Source organism: Heptranchias perlo, chromosome 38 (genome assembly GCF_035084215.1).
Source record: "Heptranchias perlo isolate sHepPer1 chromosome 38, sHepPer1.hap1, whole genome shotgun sequence".
Taxonomy (NCBI): domain Eukaryota; kingdom Metazoa; phylum Chordata; class Chondrichthyes; order Hexanchiformes; family Hexanchidae; genus Heptranchias; species Heptranchias perlo.
In genome coordinates this window covers 17,198,119-17,218,987 of record NC_090362.1, presented here as the reverse complement: position 1 = coordinate 17,218,987, position 20,869 = coordinate 17,198,119, and the positions used below count along the sequence as shown (strand labels likewise).

Below are 20,869 nucleotides of genomic sequence, written 5' to 3'. Positions count from 1 at the left end.
CGGAGTGGAAAAATATAGGTTGGAGGTATAAAAAAGATGAAAACAAACAAACTAAGGGGCGATTGCTTACAGAAATCATCTTAAATATGCAATGATGCCTTCAGTCACTCCTGTAACCCTTGAGTCAATAAGCAGCCACTATAGCACTCAAACACATCCAGTACTTCCACAATGAAGACAAATAGATGAGGCGCAAACACTTGGGTATTTAGTTTGAAGAATCATTCCTAATCCTTGTAACACTCATCAGTACCTGAGCCTATCCAGACCTCTGGGGAACACAGAGCACCATTTTGTGATATTAACCAGACAGTGCCTTCAGGAGAAAATTAAAAGCAAAAAAAAAAATCACTAAATGAAGCCTCGAATAACTACAACTATATCTGTAGAAAGACGAGATCAGTTATTGAGCATATTTTTGAACAGCTGAGATTAAGTTGAATGTTCCTTGATTGATTTTGTGATTATTTTTGTATATAAGCCAATAAGGGTGTGCAACATATTTGTATTTTTCAACATGCTGTGTAATCTTTGAATACAGAAGGGATTGCAACTGCAGTTTAATGAGGAACATGTGCGTGCAATGGGAATAGAGCAACAGGAACTACAGCAACTTGCTCGAGGGGGTGATGTCCTGACATTGGTAAGAAAGACACGCAACCACCTGATTAAAAAAAACTACTTCAGTTAAATCTACTTAGCAAAACTAATGAACTGACCTTTTTTGTGATGTATATTGCTACTGCTTTTTGATATTGTTCAAAATGATGCCTCATAAATATGATTTGCAGTTTGTTTGTCTTAAGTTATGAAGAATAATCATAGTGTATAAGGCATGCTGTGTCCCAATAACACATATGAAAGAGAAATCGTTTCATGTTTCGCATGCAACATACTATTGTTAGTAAGATAAATGTACAACTGGAGACATCGGGGTAGATTTTGGTCTCGGCCAGTTTTCGGGCATAGACTCGGAACTGCGCGATCAGCCCGCACCCGAACCAAGAGGCCAGAGGACTGATGGAAATTGTTCCCCAGGCCTCATCAGCACACTCTGGGCGAGCGGCCGGTCGTGCCTCAACAGGCAACTCGCCCAAGGGAAGACGTCAATGTCCGGACGCCTGCCTCGCCGGTAACAGTCCTCGGGTAAGTCCCAAGAGGAGGGATTGGAGCAGGCTACAGGGGAAGCCAATCATGACTCCTGTGGAGTCGGAGGAGCGCTCCTCCTCCTAGCTCCACAGGAACATTATTTGAATTAAGTTTCCAACTCTTTTGACGACTAATTTCTGGATAGGGTCCTTCAAGAGGCATTAGACCACTAATTTGAATATTTAAGGAGCCACCGCCTGATTTACGCATCTGCCCGGGATGCCTAAAAAGAGGCAATCCCACAGCTAAATTGGTACGCTTTGTGCCCATTTTACACCCGAAAAATGGGCACACACACATACTAATTTCTACCCCACAATGTAAGAGGGAAGAGATCAGATTCCTGGGGCATTAGGATGAATTCTAGGGCAGGATTGAGTTGTAATGTTGGGACAGTCTGCAATCGCAGGGAAGTTAACTGGAGGTGTGGGGAGGATTTAAACTGATGTAACAGTCGGGGAACAAAGGGAAAAGAGTATGCAGTTGGAATGGAAAGTAAACTTTAGGTATATCGGTGGTAAAAAGGTTGAAAGATTGAAAGAAGTTAAGCCGCCTAACACCTGAAAAGTCAATTTGCAAAGAAATTAACTCTGAATTAAATCCAATTGTTCATAAATCATCCATTACATAACTCTTTCCACATGGGTTTTGCTTTTTTTCTTTGGTGAAGTGTAAGCAAGGTAGCATGCCTCTGTAAAAAAGAAACCTTGTTATGGTAATAGAAAGATCGTGTGACAGTAGGACAAAATTGATAAAATCGCACACTACTTCAAACCACAATTCCACCCTGTCCCAAAGATGCAATCTTATCAGTTTTTGATTGTACCTAATGAGATACCACAAGTTGAGTTGTTACACAATTAGTAGAGTGCAGATAAACAGTAAAAAGTCATACGCAATCTTGATTAGTAATACCGACCTGCTTTATGTGAAATGTTGCTTTAGAAAAATCCAATATATTCTCGGTGATTAGCATTAGCTCCTACATCGAAATCAATTATAGATCCTTAAATGTAGCTGGGACAAATCAAGAAATATGGAACTCTGCGTGTAGTTACCCTGTCACTTTCATGTCAAGGCAAAGCTGCACATAAAAAAGAAATGTAAGGAATCTTACAACACCAGGTTATAGTCCAACAGTTTTATTTGAAAATCACAAGCTTTCGGAGATTATCTCCTTCGTCAGGTGAGTGAGTGGTAACCTGGTGTTGTAAGATTCCTTATATTTGTCCACCCCAGTCCATCACCGGCATCTCCACATCATAAAAAAGAAAGAAATACTTGCATTTCTATAGCACCTTTCACAACCTTAAGACATCCCAAAGCACTTTACAACCAATGAAGTGCTTTTTAAAGTGTAGTCACTGTTTTAATGTAGAAAATGCGGCAGCCAAATTTGCGCACAGCAAGTGCCCACAAACAGCAATGAAATAAATGACCAGATCATCTGTTTTTTTAGGTATTGGTTGAGGGATAAATATTGGTTAGGACATCAGGACAACTCCCCTGCTCTTCTTCGATACAGTGTCATCAGATATTTTATATCTGCCCGAGAGGGTAGATGGGGGGCCTCTGTTTTATGTCTCATCCGAGAGACAGCACCTCCAACAGTGCAGCACTCCCTCACTACTGCACTGGGAAATGTCAGCCTGGATTCTGTGCTCAAGTCTCTGGAGTGGGACTCGAACCCACAACCTTCTGATTCAGTGCTACCCACTGAGCCACAGCTATGTGAAAAATGGCAATACAGTTTGGGTATCAGGTTCTGATCTGACCCCTGAACAAACCAAGGCCAAATGATGTGGGACTGCCTCCAACAGCTCGTTTCACACTGCCTCACGCCAGCTGCATTGACTGGGAACTTTTAAAACTTTGCATGGAATCTTGTCAATGTTATTAGAGAATGGATGCTCTTGTCACGTCCTCCTCACATTAAAAATCAGCTGACAGGTGGAGGAGAGCAGCTTGCAAGATGACAAGAGTCATTAACATCTCATTTGAACATCTCTGCCCCTGCACGGACACATTCAACATTCACTGCCACTTCCCGGCATGAAATCCCAGAATTGATGGCAGTGAGCTAGCAGGACAAGGACAGCTCCCTGGCTCATTTCCCAAGGCCTCCGTAGAAAACCTGCCTCTGTAACTTGCAGCGATCAAGGACTTTTCCTGTCAATAAATAATCTGTGATTATAAAGGCAAACAAGACACTCGCTGCTTGGGCTCACACGTGGAGACCGGCCGTTTGAAAGAGGTACCAGAATTCTGCTGGCGACCCAGGAAACTGTACCCCAGCATGAATCAGTGTCTTCAGGAAATCAGGAGGTAGAATTTGGGCAAGTGATAAACAAAAAATATAGAAAAACAGATGTAATTCTCTTTGCTCCTGCTTCTTACTTTGAGTAACTCCTTCCGAGGCCAGCTATAAATGAATATTTTAGGTTCTAATATGCTGTCTAGGATTTTAGAAATTGACCTTCCTTAGGAGCTTTGCAATCTGTGTGTTGGTGGGGGGGTGCGGTTAGTACAATAAAGATGTACTTGATACAGAAATAAGAACTGGATGATCAAATTGCATCAGTGCACAATATTTATATTCTGTATGTGCAATCTGATCCAAATACCTTAAGTAAACCGTTTAATTCCTTTTGTGTTCATAATCTGTTGCAGTTTGTTGAAATTCCGTACAGTGTGTTCAGAGAAAGTCATATAGAGGTCATCTGATTAATGAATATGTTTCCTTTGATTTCAGCACTATATGTTGATTATTGATAACAGGTGACATAGCTTGGAGTCTTTTGTTTATGGTTGAAGAAGCAAGTCATTCCGTATGTTAAAGACTAACTTAATGGGGCATAGTCACAGGATAATAGGTCGACCGTTTAAGACTGAGATGAGGAGGAATTTCTTCACTCAGAGGGTTGTGAATCTTTGGAATTCTCTATCCCAGAGGGTTGTGGATGCTGAGTCATTGAATATATTCAAGGCTGAGATAGACAAGATTTCTGGACTCGAGAGGAATCAAGGAATATGGGGATCGGGCAGGAAAGTGGAGTTGATGTTGAAGATCAGCCATGATCTGATTGAACAGCGTAACAGGCTCGAGGGGCCATGTGGCCTACTCCTGCTCCTATTTCTTATGTTTTTATCTTAATGGGATTGCCATAAGTTACAGGCCCTCTTTTTGTCACACAGGGAAACTGCCATTTGACGACAAATCTACTTGAATGTAAAAGAAAGAAAGACTTGCATTTATATAGTGCCTTCGCTACCTCAGGATGTCCCAAAGCGCTTCATAGCCAATGAAGTACTTTTTTTTTAACTGTAGTCACTGTTGTAATGTAGGAAACACAGCAACCAATTTGTACTCAGCAAGGTCCCACAGGCAGCAATGAAATAATGACCAGATAATTTGTTTTTAGTGATGTTGGCTGAGGGATAAATATTGGCCAGAACATCGGGGAGAACTCCCTGCTCTTCTGCGAAATAGTGCCATGGGATCTTTGAGAGGGAAAACGAGGCCTTGGTTTTACATCTCATCCAAAAGATGCCACCTCTAACAGTGCAGCACTGGAGCATCAATCTGGATTATGTGCTCAAGTCTCTGGAGTGGGACTTGAACCCACAACCTTCTGACTTAGAGGCGAGAGTGCTACCAACTGAGTCACAGCTCACATGTACTTCAATGATGTTTAACTATTTGAATACTGAAAACACTTTTCATCTGTGGCAATATCCATTTTGGTGAAGACAAATGCAAATTTTAATTGTTATAAATATTTAGTACAACCTCATGGAATGAGAAAGATGTACAGAAGAATCGAATGTTAAAAAAAAATTGCCCTTTTTAGTTCCAATTTCCTCTCTTTTTATCAGGATACTGCTTCATAAGAATACAATTCCACATACCCTACCAGCCCTCCACTACTTTACCTAAATCGCCAATCTAGAGAGGAGTATTAGTATGCTACTAGACTACAGGATCTCAACCTAATCCTGTCCTCACACCTGTGCTTTTCAACGGGCCACTTGGTAGAGACCTGGAGCCTGAATCCTTGCCAATTGTAATATGCACTGTCGCCCTCTTCCCAACCCTAACCTTAATGCACTGTCATTCCAACTGAAATAACCTAACTCACAGACTGAGATTTGAACCTGGGACCTTCTCAGTCTAAATGGCTCACTACCATAATGGGTGGTGCATTTAGTCGCTGAGCAGTCTAGCAGCAAAATCTTTAGTAATTTAAAAACACCTCTATTAATTTTGGTGCAGAAATTCTTGTACGATGCTTAAATGGCTTCAGCCTGGAGTTTCTGCACAATTTCCGCCCAGGTAACGGCTTAATGTGGGCGGATTCAAATCAAATAGCGCAAATGGTCACGGAATTTTAAGCGTATGTGAGTTGTGCCCATAACTACTTTACGTTTGCGTATCCGCGATCTTTTACGCGATCCCTTGGCCTGAAGCAGTTCCTGCCTGCAGAACTGTCCGTGCCCCCGGGTCGGAAAGGCGAATTTCCCCCGATTGCGCTGGTATGGGGGGTTTCAATCACATTGCGCCCAGATTCTCGAGCGCACAGGCACCCATGGTCACATGAATCCAGCTTTAATTACCTGACCAGCAGTCAATTGAAGCCACTGACCAGGACTGCCCCTTAGGCCTGCCCGATGACCAAGAGCATTAAATCAATCAACTGTTCTGAGCGATTTAAATTAATTACTGTGTAAAGGTTTAAAAGGTTTGCAGGACAGAGGCAAAAGTGCTGCTTATTAGACAGGAACTTTCAGAAGTTGATTGGGAGAGTCTGTTGGCAGGCAAAGGGACGTCTGGTAAGTGGGAGGCTTTCAAAAGTGTGTTAACCAGGGTTCAGTGTAAGCACATTCCTTATAAAGTGAAGGGCAAGGCTGGTAGAAGTAGGGAACCTTGGATGACTCGGGAGATTGAGGCACTAGTCAAAAATAAGAAGGAGGCATATGACATGCATAGGCAGCTGGGATCAAGTGGATCCCTTGAAGAGTATAGAGATTGCCGGAGTAGAGTTAAGAGAGAAATCAGGAGGGCAAAAAGGGGATATGAGATTGCTTTGGCAGATCAGGCAAAGGTGAATCCAAAGAGCTTCTACAAATACATAAAGGGCAAAAGGGTAACAAGGGAGAGAGTAGGGCCTCTTAAGGATCAACAAGGTCATCTATGTGCGGAACCACAAGAGATGGGTGAGATCCTGAATGAATATTTCACATCGGTATTTACGGTTGAGAAAGGCATGGATGTTAGGGAACTTGGGGAAATAAATAGTGATGTCTTGAGGAGTGTACATATTACAGAGAGGGAGGTGCTGGAAGTCTTAACGCGCATCAAGGTAGATAAATCTCCGGGACCTGATGAAATGTATCCCAGGACGTTATGGGAGGTTAGGGAGGAAATTGCGGGTCCCCTAGCAGAGATATTTGAATCATCCACCGCTACAGGTGAGGTGCCTGAAGATTGGAGGGTAGCAAATGTTGTGCCTTTGTTTAAGAAGGGCGGCAGGGAAAAGCCTGGGAACTACAGACCAGTGAGCCTGACATCTGTAGTGGGTAAGTTGTTAGAGGGTATTCTGAGGGACAGAATCTACAGGCATTTGGAGAGGCAGGGACTAATTAGGAACAGTCAGCATGGTTTTGTGAGAGGAAAATCATGTCTCACGAATTTGATTGAGTTTTTTGAAGGGGTAACCAAGAAGATAGATGAGGGCTGTGCAGTAGACGTGGTCTACATGGACTTCAGCAAAGCATTTGACAAGGTACCGCATGGTAGGTTGTTACATAAGGTTAAATCTCATGGGATCCAAGGTGAGGTAGCCAATTGGATACAAAATTGGCTTGACGACAGAAGACAGAGGGTGGTTGTCGAGGGTTGTTTTTCAAACTGGATGCCTGTGTCCAGCGGTGTGCCTCAGGGATTGGTGCTGGGTCCGCTGTTATTTGTTATTTATATTAATGATTTGGATGAGAATTTAGGAGGCATGGTTAGTAAGTTTGCAGATGACACCAAGATTGGTGGCATTGTGGACAGTGAAGAAGGTTATCTAGGATTGCAATGGGATCTTGATAAATTGGGCCAGTGGGCCGATGAATGGCAGATGGAGTTTAATTTAGGTAAATGTGAGGTGATGCATTTTGGTAGATCGAATCGGGCCAGGACCTACTCCGTTAATGGTAGGGCGTTGGGGAGAGTTATTGAACAAAGAGATCTAGGAGTACAGGTTCATAGCTCCTTGAAAGTGGAGTCACAGGTGGATAGGGTGGTGAAGAAAGCATTCAGCATGCTTGGTTTCATTGGTCAGAACATTGAATACAGGAGTTGGGATGTCTTGTTGAAGTTGTACAAGACATTAGTAAGGCCACACTTGGAATACTGTGTACAGTTCTGGTCACCCTATTATAGAAAGGATATTATTAAACTAGAAAGAGTGCAGAAAAGATTTACTAGGATGCTACCGGGACTTGATGGTTTGACTTACAGGGAGAGGTTAGACAGACTGGGACTTTATTCCCTGGAGAGTAGGAGGTTAAGGGGTGATCTTATAGAAGTCTATAAAATAATGAGGGGCATAGATAAGGTCGATAGTCAAAATCTTTTCCCAAAGGTAGGGGAGTCTATAACGAGGGGGCACAGATTTAAGGTGAGAGGGGAGAGATACAAAAGGGTCCAGAGGGGCAATTTTTTCACTCAAAGGGTGGTGAGTGTCTGGAACGAGCTGCCAGAGGCAGTAGTAGAGGCGGGTACAATTTTGTCTTTTAAAAAGCATTTGGACAGTTACATGGGGAAGATGGGTATCGAGGGATATGGGCCAAGTGCAGGCAATTGGGACTAGCTTAGTGGTATAAACTGGGCGACATGGACATGTTGGGCCGAAGGGCCTGTTTCCATGTTGTAACTTCTATGATTCTATGATTCTATGATTATCTTGTGGTCTCCAGTCTCACTCTGAAGGGGATTTTCTTTTTTCTTACCTTTTACACGACCCCACCCTCACACCTTGAGACCCCATTGGCCCTGTTCCAGTCATACATCTATTACATTCCATTGTGCCGCCGGACTGCACTGATTCATGGGAGATTTTACGTTCCGGCTTATGCTAATGAGTTTGCGCGGAAACTTGAGCGTAACTTCACATCGGCATAACTAACGCAGTGTCCAGCGCATTCTGGGCGCACTTTGCAAATTGCGCCACTCGTGGAAACTCCAGGCCTACTTCTTTAAGAACGTGTGGATCAGTGACACAGCGCAGGAATAAATCCACAATTCGTTCAACCAATCCACAATTCGTTCAACCATTCAAGTGACAGTTCTCACTTGGATGCGCTTCCAATGAGAATGGTACCCATGGGCTTAAAGTTCTGCAGCTAATGGTACAAGTCAAGATGGCATGCATGTCTGGTACTAAGTGCTGAAAGTGAAGCTCTCGTCACCTGCAGCACTTTGCTATCCTTCCTCGTGGGATGGCTGTCAATGCTTTGAATGGTGCCAAATTGTCTATATTAGAGGCTTGGCTTGGAATGGCATATTTATCGGCAGTAGCGACCCTGAAAAGTAATGGCTGTAAGAGAACTCTTCTCTAAAACCGATAATTACAATTAATGGAAAACCAGTGATTCTAGTTCTGTCCACCTACCACATAAACATCTGAGAGATACTTGTCAAGATTGCTAAGTTCCTTATCATTGATCATATGGAACTATTTGTGAGGCACATATTCTCATTATTATGTCCCATCCTGGAATGATCACAAATCTACAACTCGTAATGGCTATTTTTGAGTAGCAACCCTTACCGTCACCTGAGTTCCATAGAATCATGCAGCACAGAAGGAGGCCATTCGGCTCATTGTGCCTGCGACAACTCTCTGAAAGAGCTACCAATTAGTCCCACTCCTCTGCTTTTTCCCCATAGCCCTGTGAAGTTTTCCTTTTTAAGTATATGTCCAATTCCCTTTTGAAAGTTGTAAGGAATCTTACAACACCAGGTTATAGTCCAACTGTTTTATTTGAAAATCACAAGCTTTCGGAGGCTTTCTCCTTCGTCACACTCACCTGACGAAGGAGAAAGCCTCCGAAAGCTTGTGATTTGCAAATAAAACAGTTGGACTATAACCTGGTGTTGTAAGATTCCTTACATTTGTCAACCCCAGTCCATCACCGGCATCTCCACATTTTGAAAGTTACCATTGAATCTGCTTCCACCACCCTTTCAGGCAGTGCATTTCGGATCATAACAACTCGCTGTGTAAAAAAATGTCACCTCATCTCTCCCCTAGCTTTTTGCCAACTATCTTAAATCTGTGTCCACTGGTTATTGACCCTCCTTGTCAGTGGAAACAATTTCTCCCTATCTATCTTATGAAAACCTCTCATAATTTTGAACCCCTCCAACAAATCTCCTTGACCTTCTCTGCTTTAAAGGAGAACAATCCCAGCCTCTCAAAATTCTCTACATAACTGAATTCCCCCATTCCCTTTGTTGAGGTTGATAATGGAGTCTGTCCACCTTCCCCCTCCAATGCTGATGAAGGGCCTGTCTCTGAAAAGTTTACCCGTCTCGTCCCTTTCCAGATGCTGACAGACTTGCTGTGCGTTTTTCGGTATTTTCTGCCTTTATTTCTCACCATGTGTTTCCAGAATTTTCCAGGTTTTTCTGACAAAGCAACAATGACTGCACTTCAAAAATAATCCAATGATTGTAGAATACTCTAAGATGTCGTGAAAGCATGATAAGATGTTATATAAATGCACATTCTTTTATTTCTGTTTGTAACAAATTCTTCTGTTCGATCTAACATTTGATAAGTATAAAAATCAATAAAAGTCCCTTTATACAGTATAAAGCAGTCTAATATCTTTCCCTAATTACATGATTTTCTATGGTAAAATATTTCATATTTTTAAAAAGTACAAGTACATTGTTAAATGAGTTGTATTTGAACACAGCTTCACAAACTTCATTTTCATCATTCTTCAGTTCTGCTTATACAGTAGGATACTTCTTCATTGGTACTTTAAATACAAGGCAACAGTGGCACATCAGCAGCATATTACATTAAACATAACAAAACACACAATTTAAGGCGTAACTATTCCCTCATACCAGTGGTATGTATTTGTAATGTACAAAAGTAGAGTCCTATTCTCTTTTTCTCGTTCCTGAAGAATTAAGACGCTGTCGGCTCATTCAGAGGCCTTGGAAGGGAAACGCTGCACCGCCAGCACGTCACACCTCTTGGGCTTCATGGTCAGTCCGTATTCCGGTGTCATGTCGATGTCCTGCCCTGGCTTTTTCTCAAACCGCAGCTGTTGGATAAGGGTAGTAAAAAATAAGAAGACTTCTACGCGGCCAATGGACTCTCCAATGCACCTCCTTTTACCCATGCCGAACAGCAGCACCTTTTCGCTTTCCGCTTTGTTGATGCTTTTTCCGTCGGGGTTTAGGAATCGGTCCGGGCAGAAAGTGAATGGGTTTTCCCAGAGTGTCCTGAAATACACAAGAAGGCAACTTGAAATATATACGTTTTCTGGCGTTCACAAAAAAAAATGACAAAAGACCGCGATCAATTATTTCAGCGCTAAACACTATAAACACCTCCAATCTTTTTCTGCAGCAATGGAAAGAAAAATGCTGGAAATGGGATATTAAAAAACAAGAAATGCTGCTGATGGACTCAGCACTGCTCAACACTTAGAAAAGAAAGTGTACATTAATACTTTGGGTGAAGACCTTTAAGTTCTGACAAAGAGCTTTTGCCCAAAATTTGGACCTGTCATTCTCTTTCAGATAGTCAAATTTGCTACATATTTCCAAAATTTTCTCTTTTCAGTTTTATAAGATGTTACAATTAACATAAAAAGCAGATACAGACCTTCAATAATCAGAAGTTTCAAATATCCCAACATTTTTATTTTTAAAAAGCCTTATTTGATGAATTTAAAATGACTGCTTATCATTATCAAAGAGAGCTTTGCTTATGCAACCAAAAAGAAATGATATGATTATCCTCACCGCCTGTACTATTAACCCTTTAACACTAGAATGGATGCCAGCGAATGCAAGTGTATAAATGCACAGATCTATTATGATGTTGAACCTTGTTCTCACTACCAGGGTCTGATTTAGATATCTAGCCCTGGTACACTATCCATTGAAGGTATCATGGTTCTAGTCTGGGGCTACTCTTCAAAATCCACCCCACCCCCCACTAAAAAACATAACAATTTTACATTAAAACTTCATATGGCCACTAAAATACAAACAATAGGCCAATACCTGAAATTGATTCTCAGCACTCACTAGGGGTCATTTTAACTTTGGGCAATGGTATTGAACAGGCGATACTGAATTAGCCAGCCATCATAAACCTCACCTAATTTTCCTTTCTACTGAAGTCAATGGAAGGGAGAATCAGATGGGGTGTATAATGGGCAGCCAATTTGATATTGCCCGTTCAATGCCATCGGCCATAGTTAAAATTACCCCCACTGACCCTTCATTCTCTGTTCCCTTTCTTATGACTTGCTAACACATCTGTCTTGCATTGGGAAGTACTAAACCGATACATACACAGGTCATTCTTTCCCCAGAATGCAGCGTAGTGTAGTTCAGTGATGGAGAGCATTCACTGTTGCTCTGCATTATGGGATTAAACTGCCCACTATTGCAATGCAATCGCCTCACTGCTAGCTGGGCCTCTCAAAGCATTGGGCCCCCGACAAATACCTAGGTTGATCTCCCCGCCCACAATACTGCCCATTTGCCTAGCATGCATGCTTGTACAGTCTTGTCCAAAAGAACGACCATGCTTTTAGATGGAGCATATTTTATTACAACCTCCTCCAGTCCCAGTCCACACTCTCCATTCTTCCAACTCTGATCTGTTGATGTTCTGACCTCCCTTCTTTCTACCATCAATGCAGAGCGCCTTCAGCCATCTCCCCCGCCCCCCCCACCTCCCCTCACTACCACTCTGGAGCTTTCTCTCTAAACCGCTTTGTCTTGCTATAACTCTTTCCACCTTCAAAAACCTCTTTACAATCTACCTGTTCAGCTGCAGTTTTGATCACTCTTACCGACACCCTCCCCTCCCCACTCCTGCTGAGGTCTAATCCCTCAACTGTGAAGTGTCTTGACATTTTGCTTCATAAATGTAAGTTGCCATTGCTGTGCTGTACACACAATGCAGCAAAACAATTTAATTTTTTTTAAAAAGTTGATTATGGAGAAATTGTGAATTCTGCTAATCTGCCTAACATATTATCAAACACAGTAATTATCAGAAGCATGAATTGATGATAATAAACCAAAGTGCCTGGTACAATTCAAGCTCTGAATACAGGATGGGTGTTCAGTCAATGTTGTACTTGGCATTAACAACTACACATTCTCCTGTTAAAGTAAACCCCTGAACCGGCCATCTCCAGAATAAATATTTTCCAGTCTGTTATTTTTCTATGTTGAGGGGACAGGTACAATAAATTAAACAATCATATGGGTCTCCCACATTAAAATGCAAATGTTCCTTCAAACTTCAGTTTGAGATAATGAAGTAAACTGATAAATAAATGGATGTTGCCACTGATTCTAATGTCGGTCTGATATCGGAGAGTGGCGGAGTGTCTGCTGCTACTGCCTATGCAAAGGGAGCTCTGTCTACACAGGTTCTGGTGGGAGGGGAGGTTGGCACATGTTCCCATTCACTTGACACAGCTGAACAAGACTGGAGTTTAACACCTTATTTAGTCTCCGATATTGAATGGCTAGGTTTTTTTTAACACTAGTAGACGTTCTTCCACCAGTAAATAAACTGAAAGGAACTATTTTGATTCTGTGTATCATTTATCAAGTGCAAGAAGGCAACATCTGACAGGATTGACATTGACAGACAGAGAATGCCTTACCAACTTGTGTTTAGTGGATTTTTAAAATAATTGTCTATAGAAATTGCTGAAAGGCCGTTTCAGAAAAGGAACATGAGGACTACAGTACATTTATTATTTACAGTATTGTGAAATAAAATCTTGCCAGGGTATCTTAATTGCCAAGCTGTAATAACAAATGAATAGGGAACTTCCTGAGGCCATTATTCAATTCACTGCTTTCTACTCTCATAATTTCTAATTGTTTCTCAGTGTTAAAAAGGGTGCCATTTACTTCCAGGCTCACTGTTAAAAAAATAAATTATCTTTTAAATAAATAGTCGAACATCAAAGCACTGCATCCTTAAGACCCCCTAGTGAAATGTGCTTTATATCATCTTAAATCTGTGTCCTCTGGTTCTTGACCCTTCTGCCAATGGGAAGAATTTCTCTCTATCTACTCTGTCCAGACCACTCATGATTTTGAATACCTCTATCAAATCTTCTCTCAACCTTCTCTGCTCTAAGCAGAACAACCCCAGCTTCTCCAGTCTATCCACGTAATTAAATTCCCTCATCCCTGGAACCATTCTAGCAATTTTTTTCTGGGCCCTCTCTAAGGCCTTCACATCCTTCCTAAAGTGCGGTGCCCAAAATTGGACACAATACTCCAGTTGTGGCCGAAACAGTGTTTTATAAAGGGTTCATCATAACCTCCTTGCTTTTGTACCACATGCCTCTATTTATAAAGCCCAGGATCCCCTATGCTTTTTTAACTACTTTCTCATCCTGCCCTGCCACCTTCAATGACTTGTGCACATATACCCCCAGGTCTCTCTGTTCCTGTGCCCCTTTTAGAATTGTACTCTTTAGTTTATATTGCCTCTCCTCGTTCTTCCTACCAAAATGTATCACTTCACACTTCTCTGCGTTAAATTTATCTGCCACGTGTCCGCCCATTCCACCAGCCTGCCTATGTCCCTTTGAAGTCTATCACTATCCTTCTCACTGTTCACTACACTTCCAAGTTTTGTCATCTGTAAATTTTGAAATTGTGCACTGTACACCCAAATCCAAGTCATTAATATATATCAAGAAAAGCAGTTGTCCCAGCACTGACCCCTGGAAAACACCACTGTATACCTTCTTCCAGTCTGAAAAGCAACTGTTCATCACTACTCTCTGTTTCCTATCTGTTAGCCAATTTCATATCCATGCTGCCACTGCCCCTTTTGTTCCATGGGCTTCAATTTTGCTGACAGGCCTATTATGTGGCACTTTATCAAACGCCTTTTGGAAGTCCATATACACCACATCAACCGCATTGACCTCATCAACCCTCTCTGTTACCTCATCAAAAAATTCAATCAAGTTAGTTAAACACGATTTGCCATTAACAAATCCATGCTGGCTTTCCTTAATTAATCCATACTTGTCCAAGTGACTGTTAATATTGTCCCGGATGATCGTTTCTAAAAGCTTCCCCACCACCGAGGTTAAACTGACTGGCCTGTAGTTGCTGGGTTTATCCTTACACCCTTTTTTGAACAAGGGTGCAACATTTGCAATTCTCCAGTCCTCTGGCACCACCCCCATATTACATGTAATTGCAGTGTGACCTGAAGTCAGCAGTATAACTAGAGACTACAGAATGCACATTAGACACCACAGGTAATTGCAATATCTTTTGTGTTTGAGGCTGCAAACAGTGAAAATTGGAGTGAGTAAAGAGGAATTGGTCTAATTAAAGCAGTTGAAATGATCGTACGAAAGGACATTCACAGGCTGCTAGGTCCAGCTGCACGTGTATATGTTGGCACATGGGTAGTGTTGTCAGGTGCACATGTGCAAGACTCTAGGAATCTGATTGACAAATTTTATTGAAGTACTGCGAGCAGGCACCATAACGTCACTTACGTGTTTGCACAAATACCAATCCAACAGCATAACTGAGCTATTATAGTCCCTGAACACATAGGTAAGAGGCAATTGTCAATGAAGCTGAAACAGCAGCTCACCCATCTTTAGACCACCGGAGCTAGTCCTATCTTTAAAGGCAGGTTTTTTGTTTTATTTGTCCATTTTATGGGTAAAATGTATTGACACAAGCACATGGTAGGACACCAACTGAAACAGCTGGCACTGCCCACCAATAAGAACATAATGCAGAAGGGAGAGGCCTTTCAAACCATCCGCTCATCTCCTCCCGGAATTTTAACCAGAACCTTATCTAACCACTTCCCATTGCTTGTTTCATCCCCCTCTATTTATATAAAGTCCAAAGTGGCCATTATAGCAGCCTGGATTGGAGCTGCAGGCATCTTTGTAGATCTTAGGAATAATGCATTAAATGGGAACAATATGGATCAAGTCACATGAATGCTTCTTTATGCTCAGAACTTCAACTCAGGACCCCATCCATGGTGCATTTTACAGGCCAAATTTGGGTGGCACCAAATCCCAGCTAAAGTTAAAGTGTAAACAAGCAGTCAGGCAAGAAATATAACACCCAATTTGGATTGGAAAAGTGATCCCGGGCTGCAGTTCAAACACATTCTTCAGCAGTTGGGATTTCCAAACTCTTTTTCCAATCTCACCATTGGGCTTGAAAACCTTCAGAAAGCAAATCATGAGAAGGTGTTGCAACAGCCAGTTCAAATCCCCAACTTCAAGACTAGGAAAAAATTACTTACTTGTCATGATTCACTTGCCACTGATTCACAAAAACGCACGTACTTTTAGGGATAAAATATCCATTAATTGCTGTGTCTTTTGTTGTGCTGAAATGTAAAATAAAATGATTTTAGTATACCATTGAGAACCAAGTGCAGCTATCTATTTTTTTCAATTGACATCCAGCATCGCGGAAGGCCACAAGCGTACCATTGGACAGTATGTGATCCCTCTCCAGGGCCACCCTGGCGCACACAAGGCCACAGAAGAGAGTCAAGCAGTTGGAGTGACCCTCCCCGCAGGTTCCACGCATCCTGGACCCATGAATGCAAAGTTTTGGCCGGGCCCAGGAGCAGAATCACGGGGACGTCCTCCAAACGAGCTTGCCTCCTCCGCACATACCAGATACCCAAATATGAGGAGCATTGGACTAAAATTCATCCAGAAATTAAGAGCCCACCCTCTTTTAAAGATCGGAAGAGGGCCTGCAACCTCCGACACTGTAAATAAGTGTGAAATAAATTTTCCTCCAGGCCGCAGAATGGACCCACAGCCTGGGTATCTGGGAAGTGGCTCAGTAGATTATTGGAAGCATGGAAGCCACGTCTCCATGCGACACTCTCCACACCCAAGTCCCCAGTGGCTCAGTGGAGGATCCCCAAAAGCAAGACTCACTACTGCCGACTGACAAGCTGTTTCTCCGAGGCGTGCCCAGAGAGAAGACAAGTGCAAGGAAGTGGAGGGCGTGCAGCAATAATCTATACAGGAGATCCCTCCGAGCAGGGTGGAAAGGAAGACGGGGCTTCGGTTTAACGTCTCAGTCGAAAGACGCTAGGCTCAAGTTGTGAGGTGGAGGTTGCAGTGGGAAGTTTCAGGGCCTTGTGCGAAACTTCCGTCTGAATGGGGGAGGAGGGTAGATCGGATAGAATTGCTCTGTGCTTGAGCCTCCTCGACACACCTAACTGAGTCAGCTATCTGAATCTCATCTGCAATGTGTTTTTGAAGAATTCAGTTCGAGTTGTGATCTGGAATGCGCTGCCTGAAAGGGCGGTGGAAGGAGATTCAATAGTAACTTTCAAAAGGGAATTGGATAAACAATTCAAAAGGAAAAAAATTGCAGGGCGATGGGGAAAGAGCAGGCGAGAGTGGGACTAACTGGATAGCACTTTCACCGGCACAATGGGCTGAACGGCCTCCTTCTGTGTTGTATGATTATAGTATGTCCCACTGCAAGACCGTGTGAGCTGTCTTACCAATGAGGAATGGTGAATGGTAGAAAGGACGAGTGTCGGAAGGTCTCCGCAATGAAAGCTTCTGTGTAGGGTAATAATAGCTTGTCTGATATTCTTGGACTTCGGTCTTTGCCAATGTTCTCATCTGGAAAGAACAGGAGGGGGGAGAAAAAAATTGAAGTCAGCAATAGCTGAAACCGAGTTAGAAAAAGATCAGCCCAGGTATAAAAATGAACACTTTCACTGTTACTCTAAACGCAGACACACCTATTTCCTCATGCAATCTCTTCTGAATGTCAGGATATGAGACCAGGTACATAACAGCCCAGGAGAGCGCCGTGGTTATGGTGTCGAAACCTTCAAACAAAAAGAGCAAAGACTTGTAAGTAACATTGATGAACAAGCCCACTGGATGCTCATTGTCTCCAAAGGGGGGGTTGATTAAACTGCCAAGTTGTAAGTCATAATGTACTTGATGTAAAAACCTGATGCAATCAGTTCCTCCCGTATCCACATTCACTCCCAAAACATTGTTACATTTCGAAGTTTTGAAAACCGATCAATTAACCCGCCGCAGTCTCACAACCTGGTCAAAGGTGCCGTTCTTACCAGCTCCGAATAAATCATTCACGATGCCGACGATTTTTTCATCAGATATTTGAATGTTGGCATTTTCGTCCACTTTCTTGTCCTGACAATGTTCAATCAGGGAATCGGTTATATCCCGTATGTTATCCTGGAAAATAGGAAAATAGAGAAATAGGAAACGCACAGGTCAGTAACAGGGGGTCGCAAACTGCGAGACAACGCTGTTATTTACAAAAAGACTACATTTTTTAAAAAATGACTCCCATCTTGGTCCTACCTTGTCAAACGTGCGGTAATGTTCGATTACAATGTTCTTAACGAAATTTATAAATCTGTTGTTTATGGCGATAAATTTGGCCATGGAATAGTTTGGTAAGAATCTCAAGATTGGGATGAAATCGGCCGGGTTGCCCGAAGCTACCGTTTTTCCAAACTCGTCGCTGACGTTCACAATGTTCAGGAGGTCCTGGTCATCGTGGCTGTAGCGCTTGCCGAAGCACAGGGCGCAAATGACATTGGCCACCGACACCACGATGTACCTCACCGGGTCGAAGCTGCCTCTCGTCTTCATCACATCCGCGAAGATCTGGATCAGGTGCTGCGCTTCGCTGGAGACGTGCTCCTCCAAGAGGCACGAGTGGGTGGAACTTTTACACTCCTCCGCCGAAAAGGTGCGCAGCGCATTTTGCGCCAGCTTTCGGCGCAGTTTCCAGACTTCGGTGTAATCGCTGCTGAAGGTCATGCTGTTGCCGTGGTTGATGAACCTGAAACTGTAAAGGGATGGGCGTCCGGAAAACTCATCCCCTTGCTTGATCAACGCTTGCTTCAAGGTGTCCAGTCCGCTGAGGACCAGCACCGGCCGGGTGCCTATCTGGATCTGAAAGATGTCTCCGTACTTCTCGCTCAAGGCAGTCAAAGTCAGATGGGGGTTTGCTCCCAACGCTAGGCCGTGCCCGATCAGTGGCAGTGTGGGGGGACCCGGTGGCTTTTTCAGACCCTTCGGTACCTTATTTCTGTGGGCACTGATGAGCAGGAACATCGCGCAGAACACCGCCAGGCCGACGAACACTTCAGTGACCGAAACGGCCACCAGTCCAGTCCCAATGCTCAGAGTCATGGTACCTGTGGGGAAAAAAAAACATTCAGCACCAGCTTCAAAACCAAGATACCAAGAAACAAGTGTCCTGTAACCAGCTGCCTAGGTGCTGGCCACCTCGTAGCGTTCTGAATTAGCCTGCGTTCATTCGCAAACAGAGCTAAAGCTTCATTAAAAAAAACAATACTTGCTTAAAATCTTTTTTTAACATAATAAACTTAGCTGCTGCATTTTGATAGCTTCTTGAAATAAGCCTGCTCTGAAGAGGCAGGCTGGGGTGCAGCTAACAAAGAACAAGAGGCATTCATTTCGGATTGTGTGCACTCTTATCTATAACTCACTACAAGAATAAAACCTTAGTATTATCCATTGTGGAACATGGTGCTACGCGTCTGGAACCGTGCGCAACGCGTTCTGGTTTTAAAACGCATCGCACTTTAAAACAAAACATAAACTCCGACATCCAATACTTAAAAAGTGCAGATTTCTACAGAACAGACAACAATCTCTTTTGTAGAAGAAGTTCATGCCGACCTTCCCACCACCCAACTAAGAAGTACCACCTTGCTAGTAAAGTCTTGGCAAATGCAGGTCGCAGCTAACGGCCAAAGTGTGGCAAACACTGTAAAACGCTGGCACCGTGTGAGGCATACAGTAAATGCGTGCCTTTTTATAAGCGTCTTCTGTACGCCTGATTGGCTGCAAGTCACATGTAGAAGTGTGATCGGACTAATTCTCTGCCAGCCCGAAGCAAATTTCGCAATTCCTAAAAAAAAATACGATCCAGCACAGAAATGAATAACGCAGATTAACAACCGAGATTAATGTGGGCAGAGAGAAAAAAAGGATCTACAGTGACCGTCCCAACCGCACGAGGGACCCTGGCAATATCATTTTTAAAAAAAAATTAATATCCTATTCGAGTCATTTCATGTTCCAAAGAATCGTTACTCTGGCGATTAATTTAACCAGTCGTTTTCATATTTCATGATTTAAGGTGAAGGCGGACGCCAGAATAACAGTAAATTCTGGAAATACACAGCAAGTCCGTCATCATCCTTAAGACGACCAGTTAATACGCAAACTTTTGGTTTGGTTATTACCTAGAACCTTGTAATGCATCTTTTTCTCTTTTGGATGCTGACCGACCGGTTGTCTATTTCCAGTATTATCTATTTGCATTGGAGATTTTCACCCTTCGCAGTTTTTTCTTAAAGTTACTAGCTGTGATTAGATGGTATCAGCGTTCCCTTTGTAGAATCCACATTTTGTGTGGTATAGTTACAAATGGAAAAGAATATTGTGAATACTCTTACTTGTACAAGAGCTTCATAAAATATGTGAATGTACGCCTAGATTTTATAAAATTATTCATATGTGAAAATGTACACCTATATTGTATGAAGCTGTTAAGCAGATAAGTATACATCCATATACTATATATATAATGAAGGGATACATAAAGGTACACCTATATGTGTAATAGCTTCATAAAATGTGAATCGATAATCTTGAGAACCCAATTAAAATGTACATCGAGAAGAAACTCCTGAGCGGATGTGGTGGTGATTTTGCTGCTAGTGCAAGTAATCTTTAATAGCCTTCCAGGACCACCTGTAACCAGGGTGAGGTGGGTGCCACGAGTTAGCATCAGGTAGCCGAACAACGCACCGTGAGTGAATGCCTGTCTGATGGTCAATGGGGGCTGATGCTGGCGGCCAGTTCAGTGTTTTAGACAGATGTTGTTTGCAAAAGTTAGATGGAAAGTTTCTTCAGCGAATCCCTCTTTGTGGGTTTCGCCCTGCAGCACCAGAGAGTATTTGCACCGCGGATGTTCTCCAATGCCCGTGGTGAGGGCAAGAGAAATGCCCTGGGCACAGCTGGCACAGGCAAACTGAAGGCAAGAGCGAGTGAGATTGGTTCGATTTGAACTGTTGATCAATCCCAGTCCAGTTGCATTCAGACACATAAATAAATGTCACGATCCAGCTAAACGAGGTTAATATTCATGCATCTTGCATTATATAGGTGGATTTCAGGTCATATTAAATTAAAAGCAACTGCTAAATTTCTAATTGGAAGACAATTAAAATGGACATTTTTCTTGGATTTGGAAGCATATACCGATTAAATTAAAACATGTTCAATGCATACTTTGATTAAAGCTTTCCCCCCAAACAAGCGACGTGATATATTTATTTATGTAATTAATAATACATGTTTAACTTTTGTTGCACTTTTGCTG

General features: G+C 42.6%; 1 protein-coding gene across 2 annotated transcripts; it reads right to left on the bottom strand.

Annotated features, from left to right (window-relative positions):
* Positions 1-9,907: 9,907 nt before the first annotated feature.
* On the bottom strand, positions 9,908-19,260 carry cyp1a (cytochrome P450, family 1, subfamily A). 2 transcript variants are annotated; one of them, XM_067973563.1, is made up of 7 exons: positions 19,188-19,260; positions 17,806-18,650; positions 17,550-17,676; positions 17,208-17,297; positions 16,962-17,085; positions 15,729-15,815; positions 9,908-10,660 (listed from the first exon to the last, which is right to left on the bottom strand). In XM_067973563.1, the coding sequence occupies exons 2-7, from the start codon at positions 18,643-18,645 to the stop codon at positions 10,357-10,359; spliced, it is 1,572 nt and encodes a 523-aa protein (XP_067829664.1). In that variant the 5' UTR covers positions 18,646-18,650; positions 19,188-19,260; the 3' UTR covers positions 9,908-10,356. The 2 variants fall into 2 exon arrangements, with proteins under 2 accessions (XP_067829664.1, XP_067829665.1); XM_067973564.1 differs by lacking the exon at positions 19,188-19,260 and adding an exon at positions 19,159-19,177.
* Positions 19,261-20,869: the final 1,609 nt, after the last annotated feature.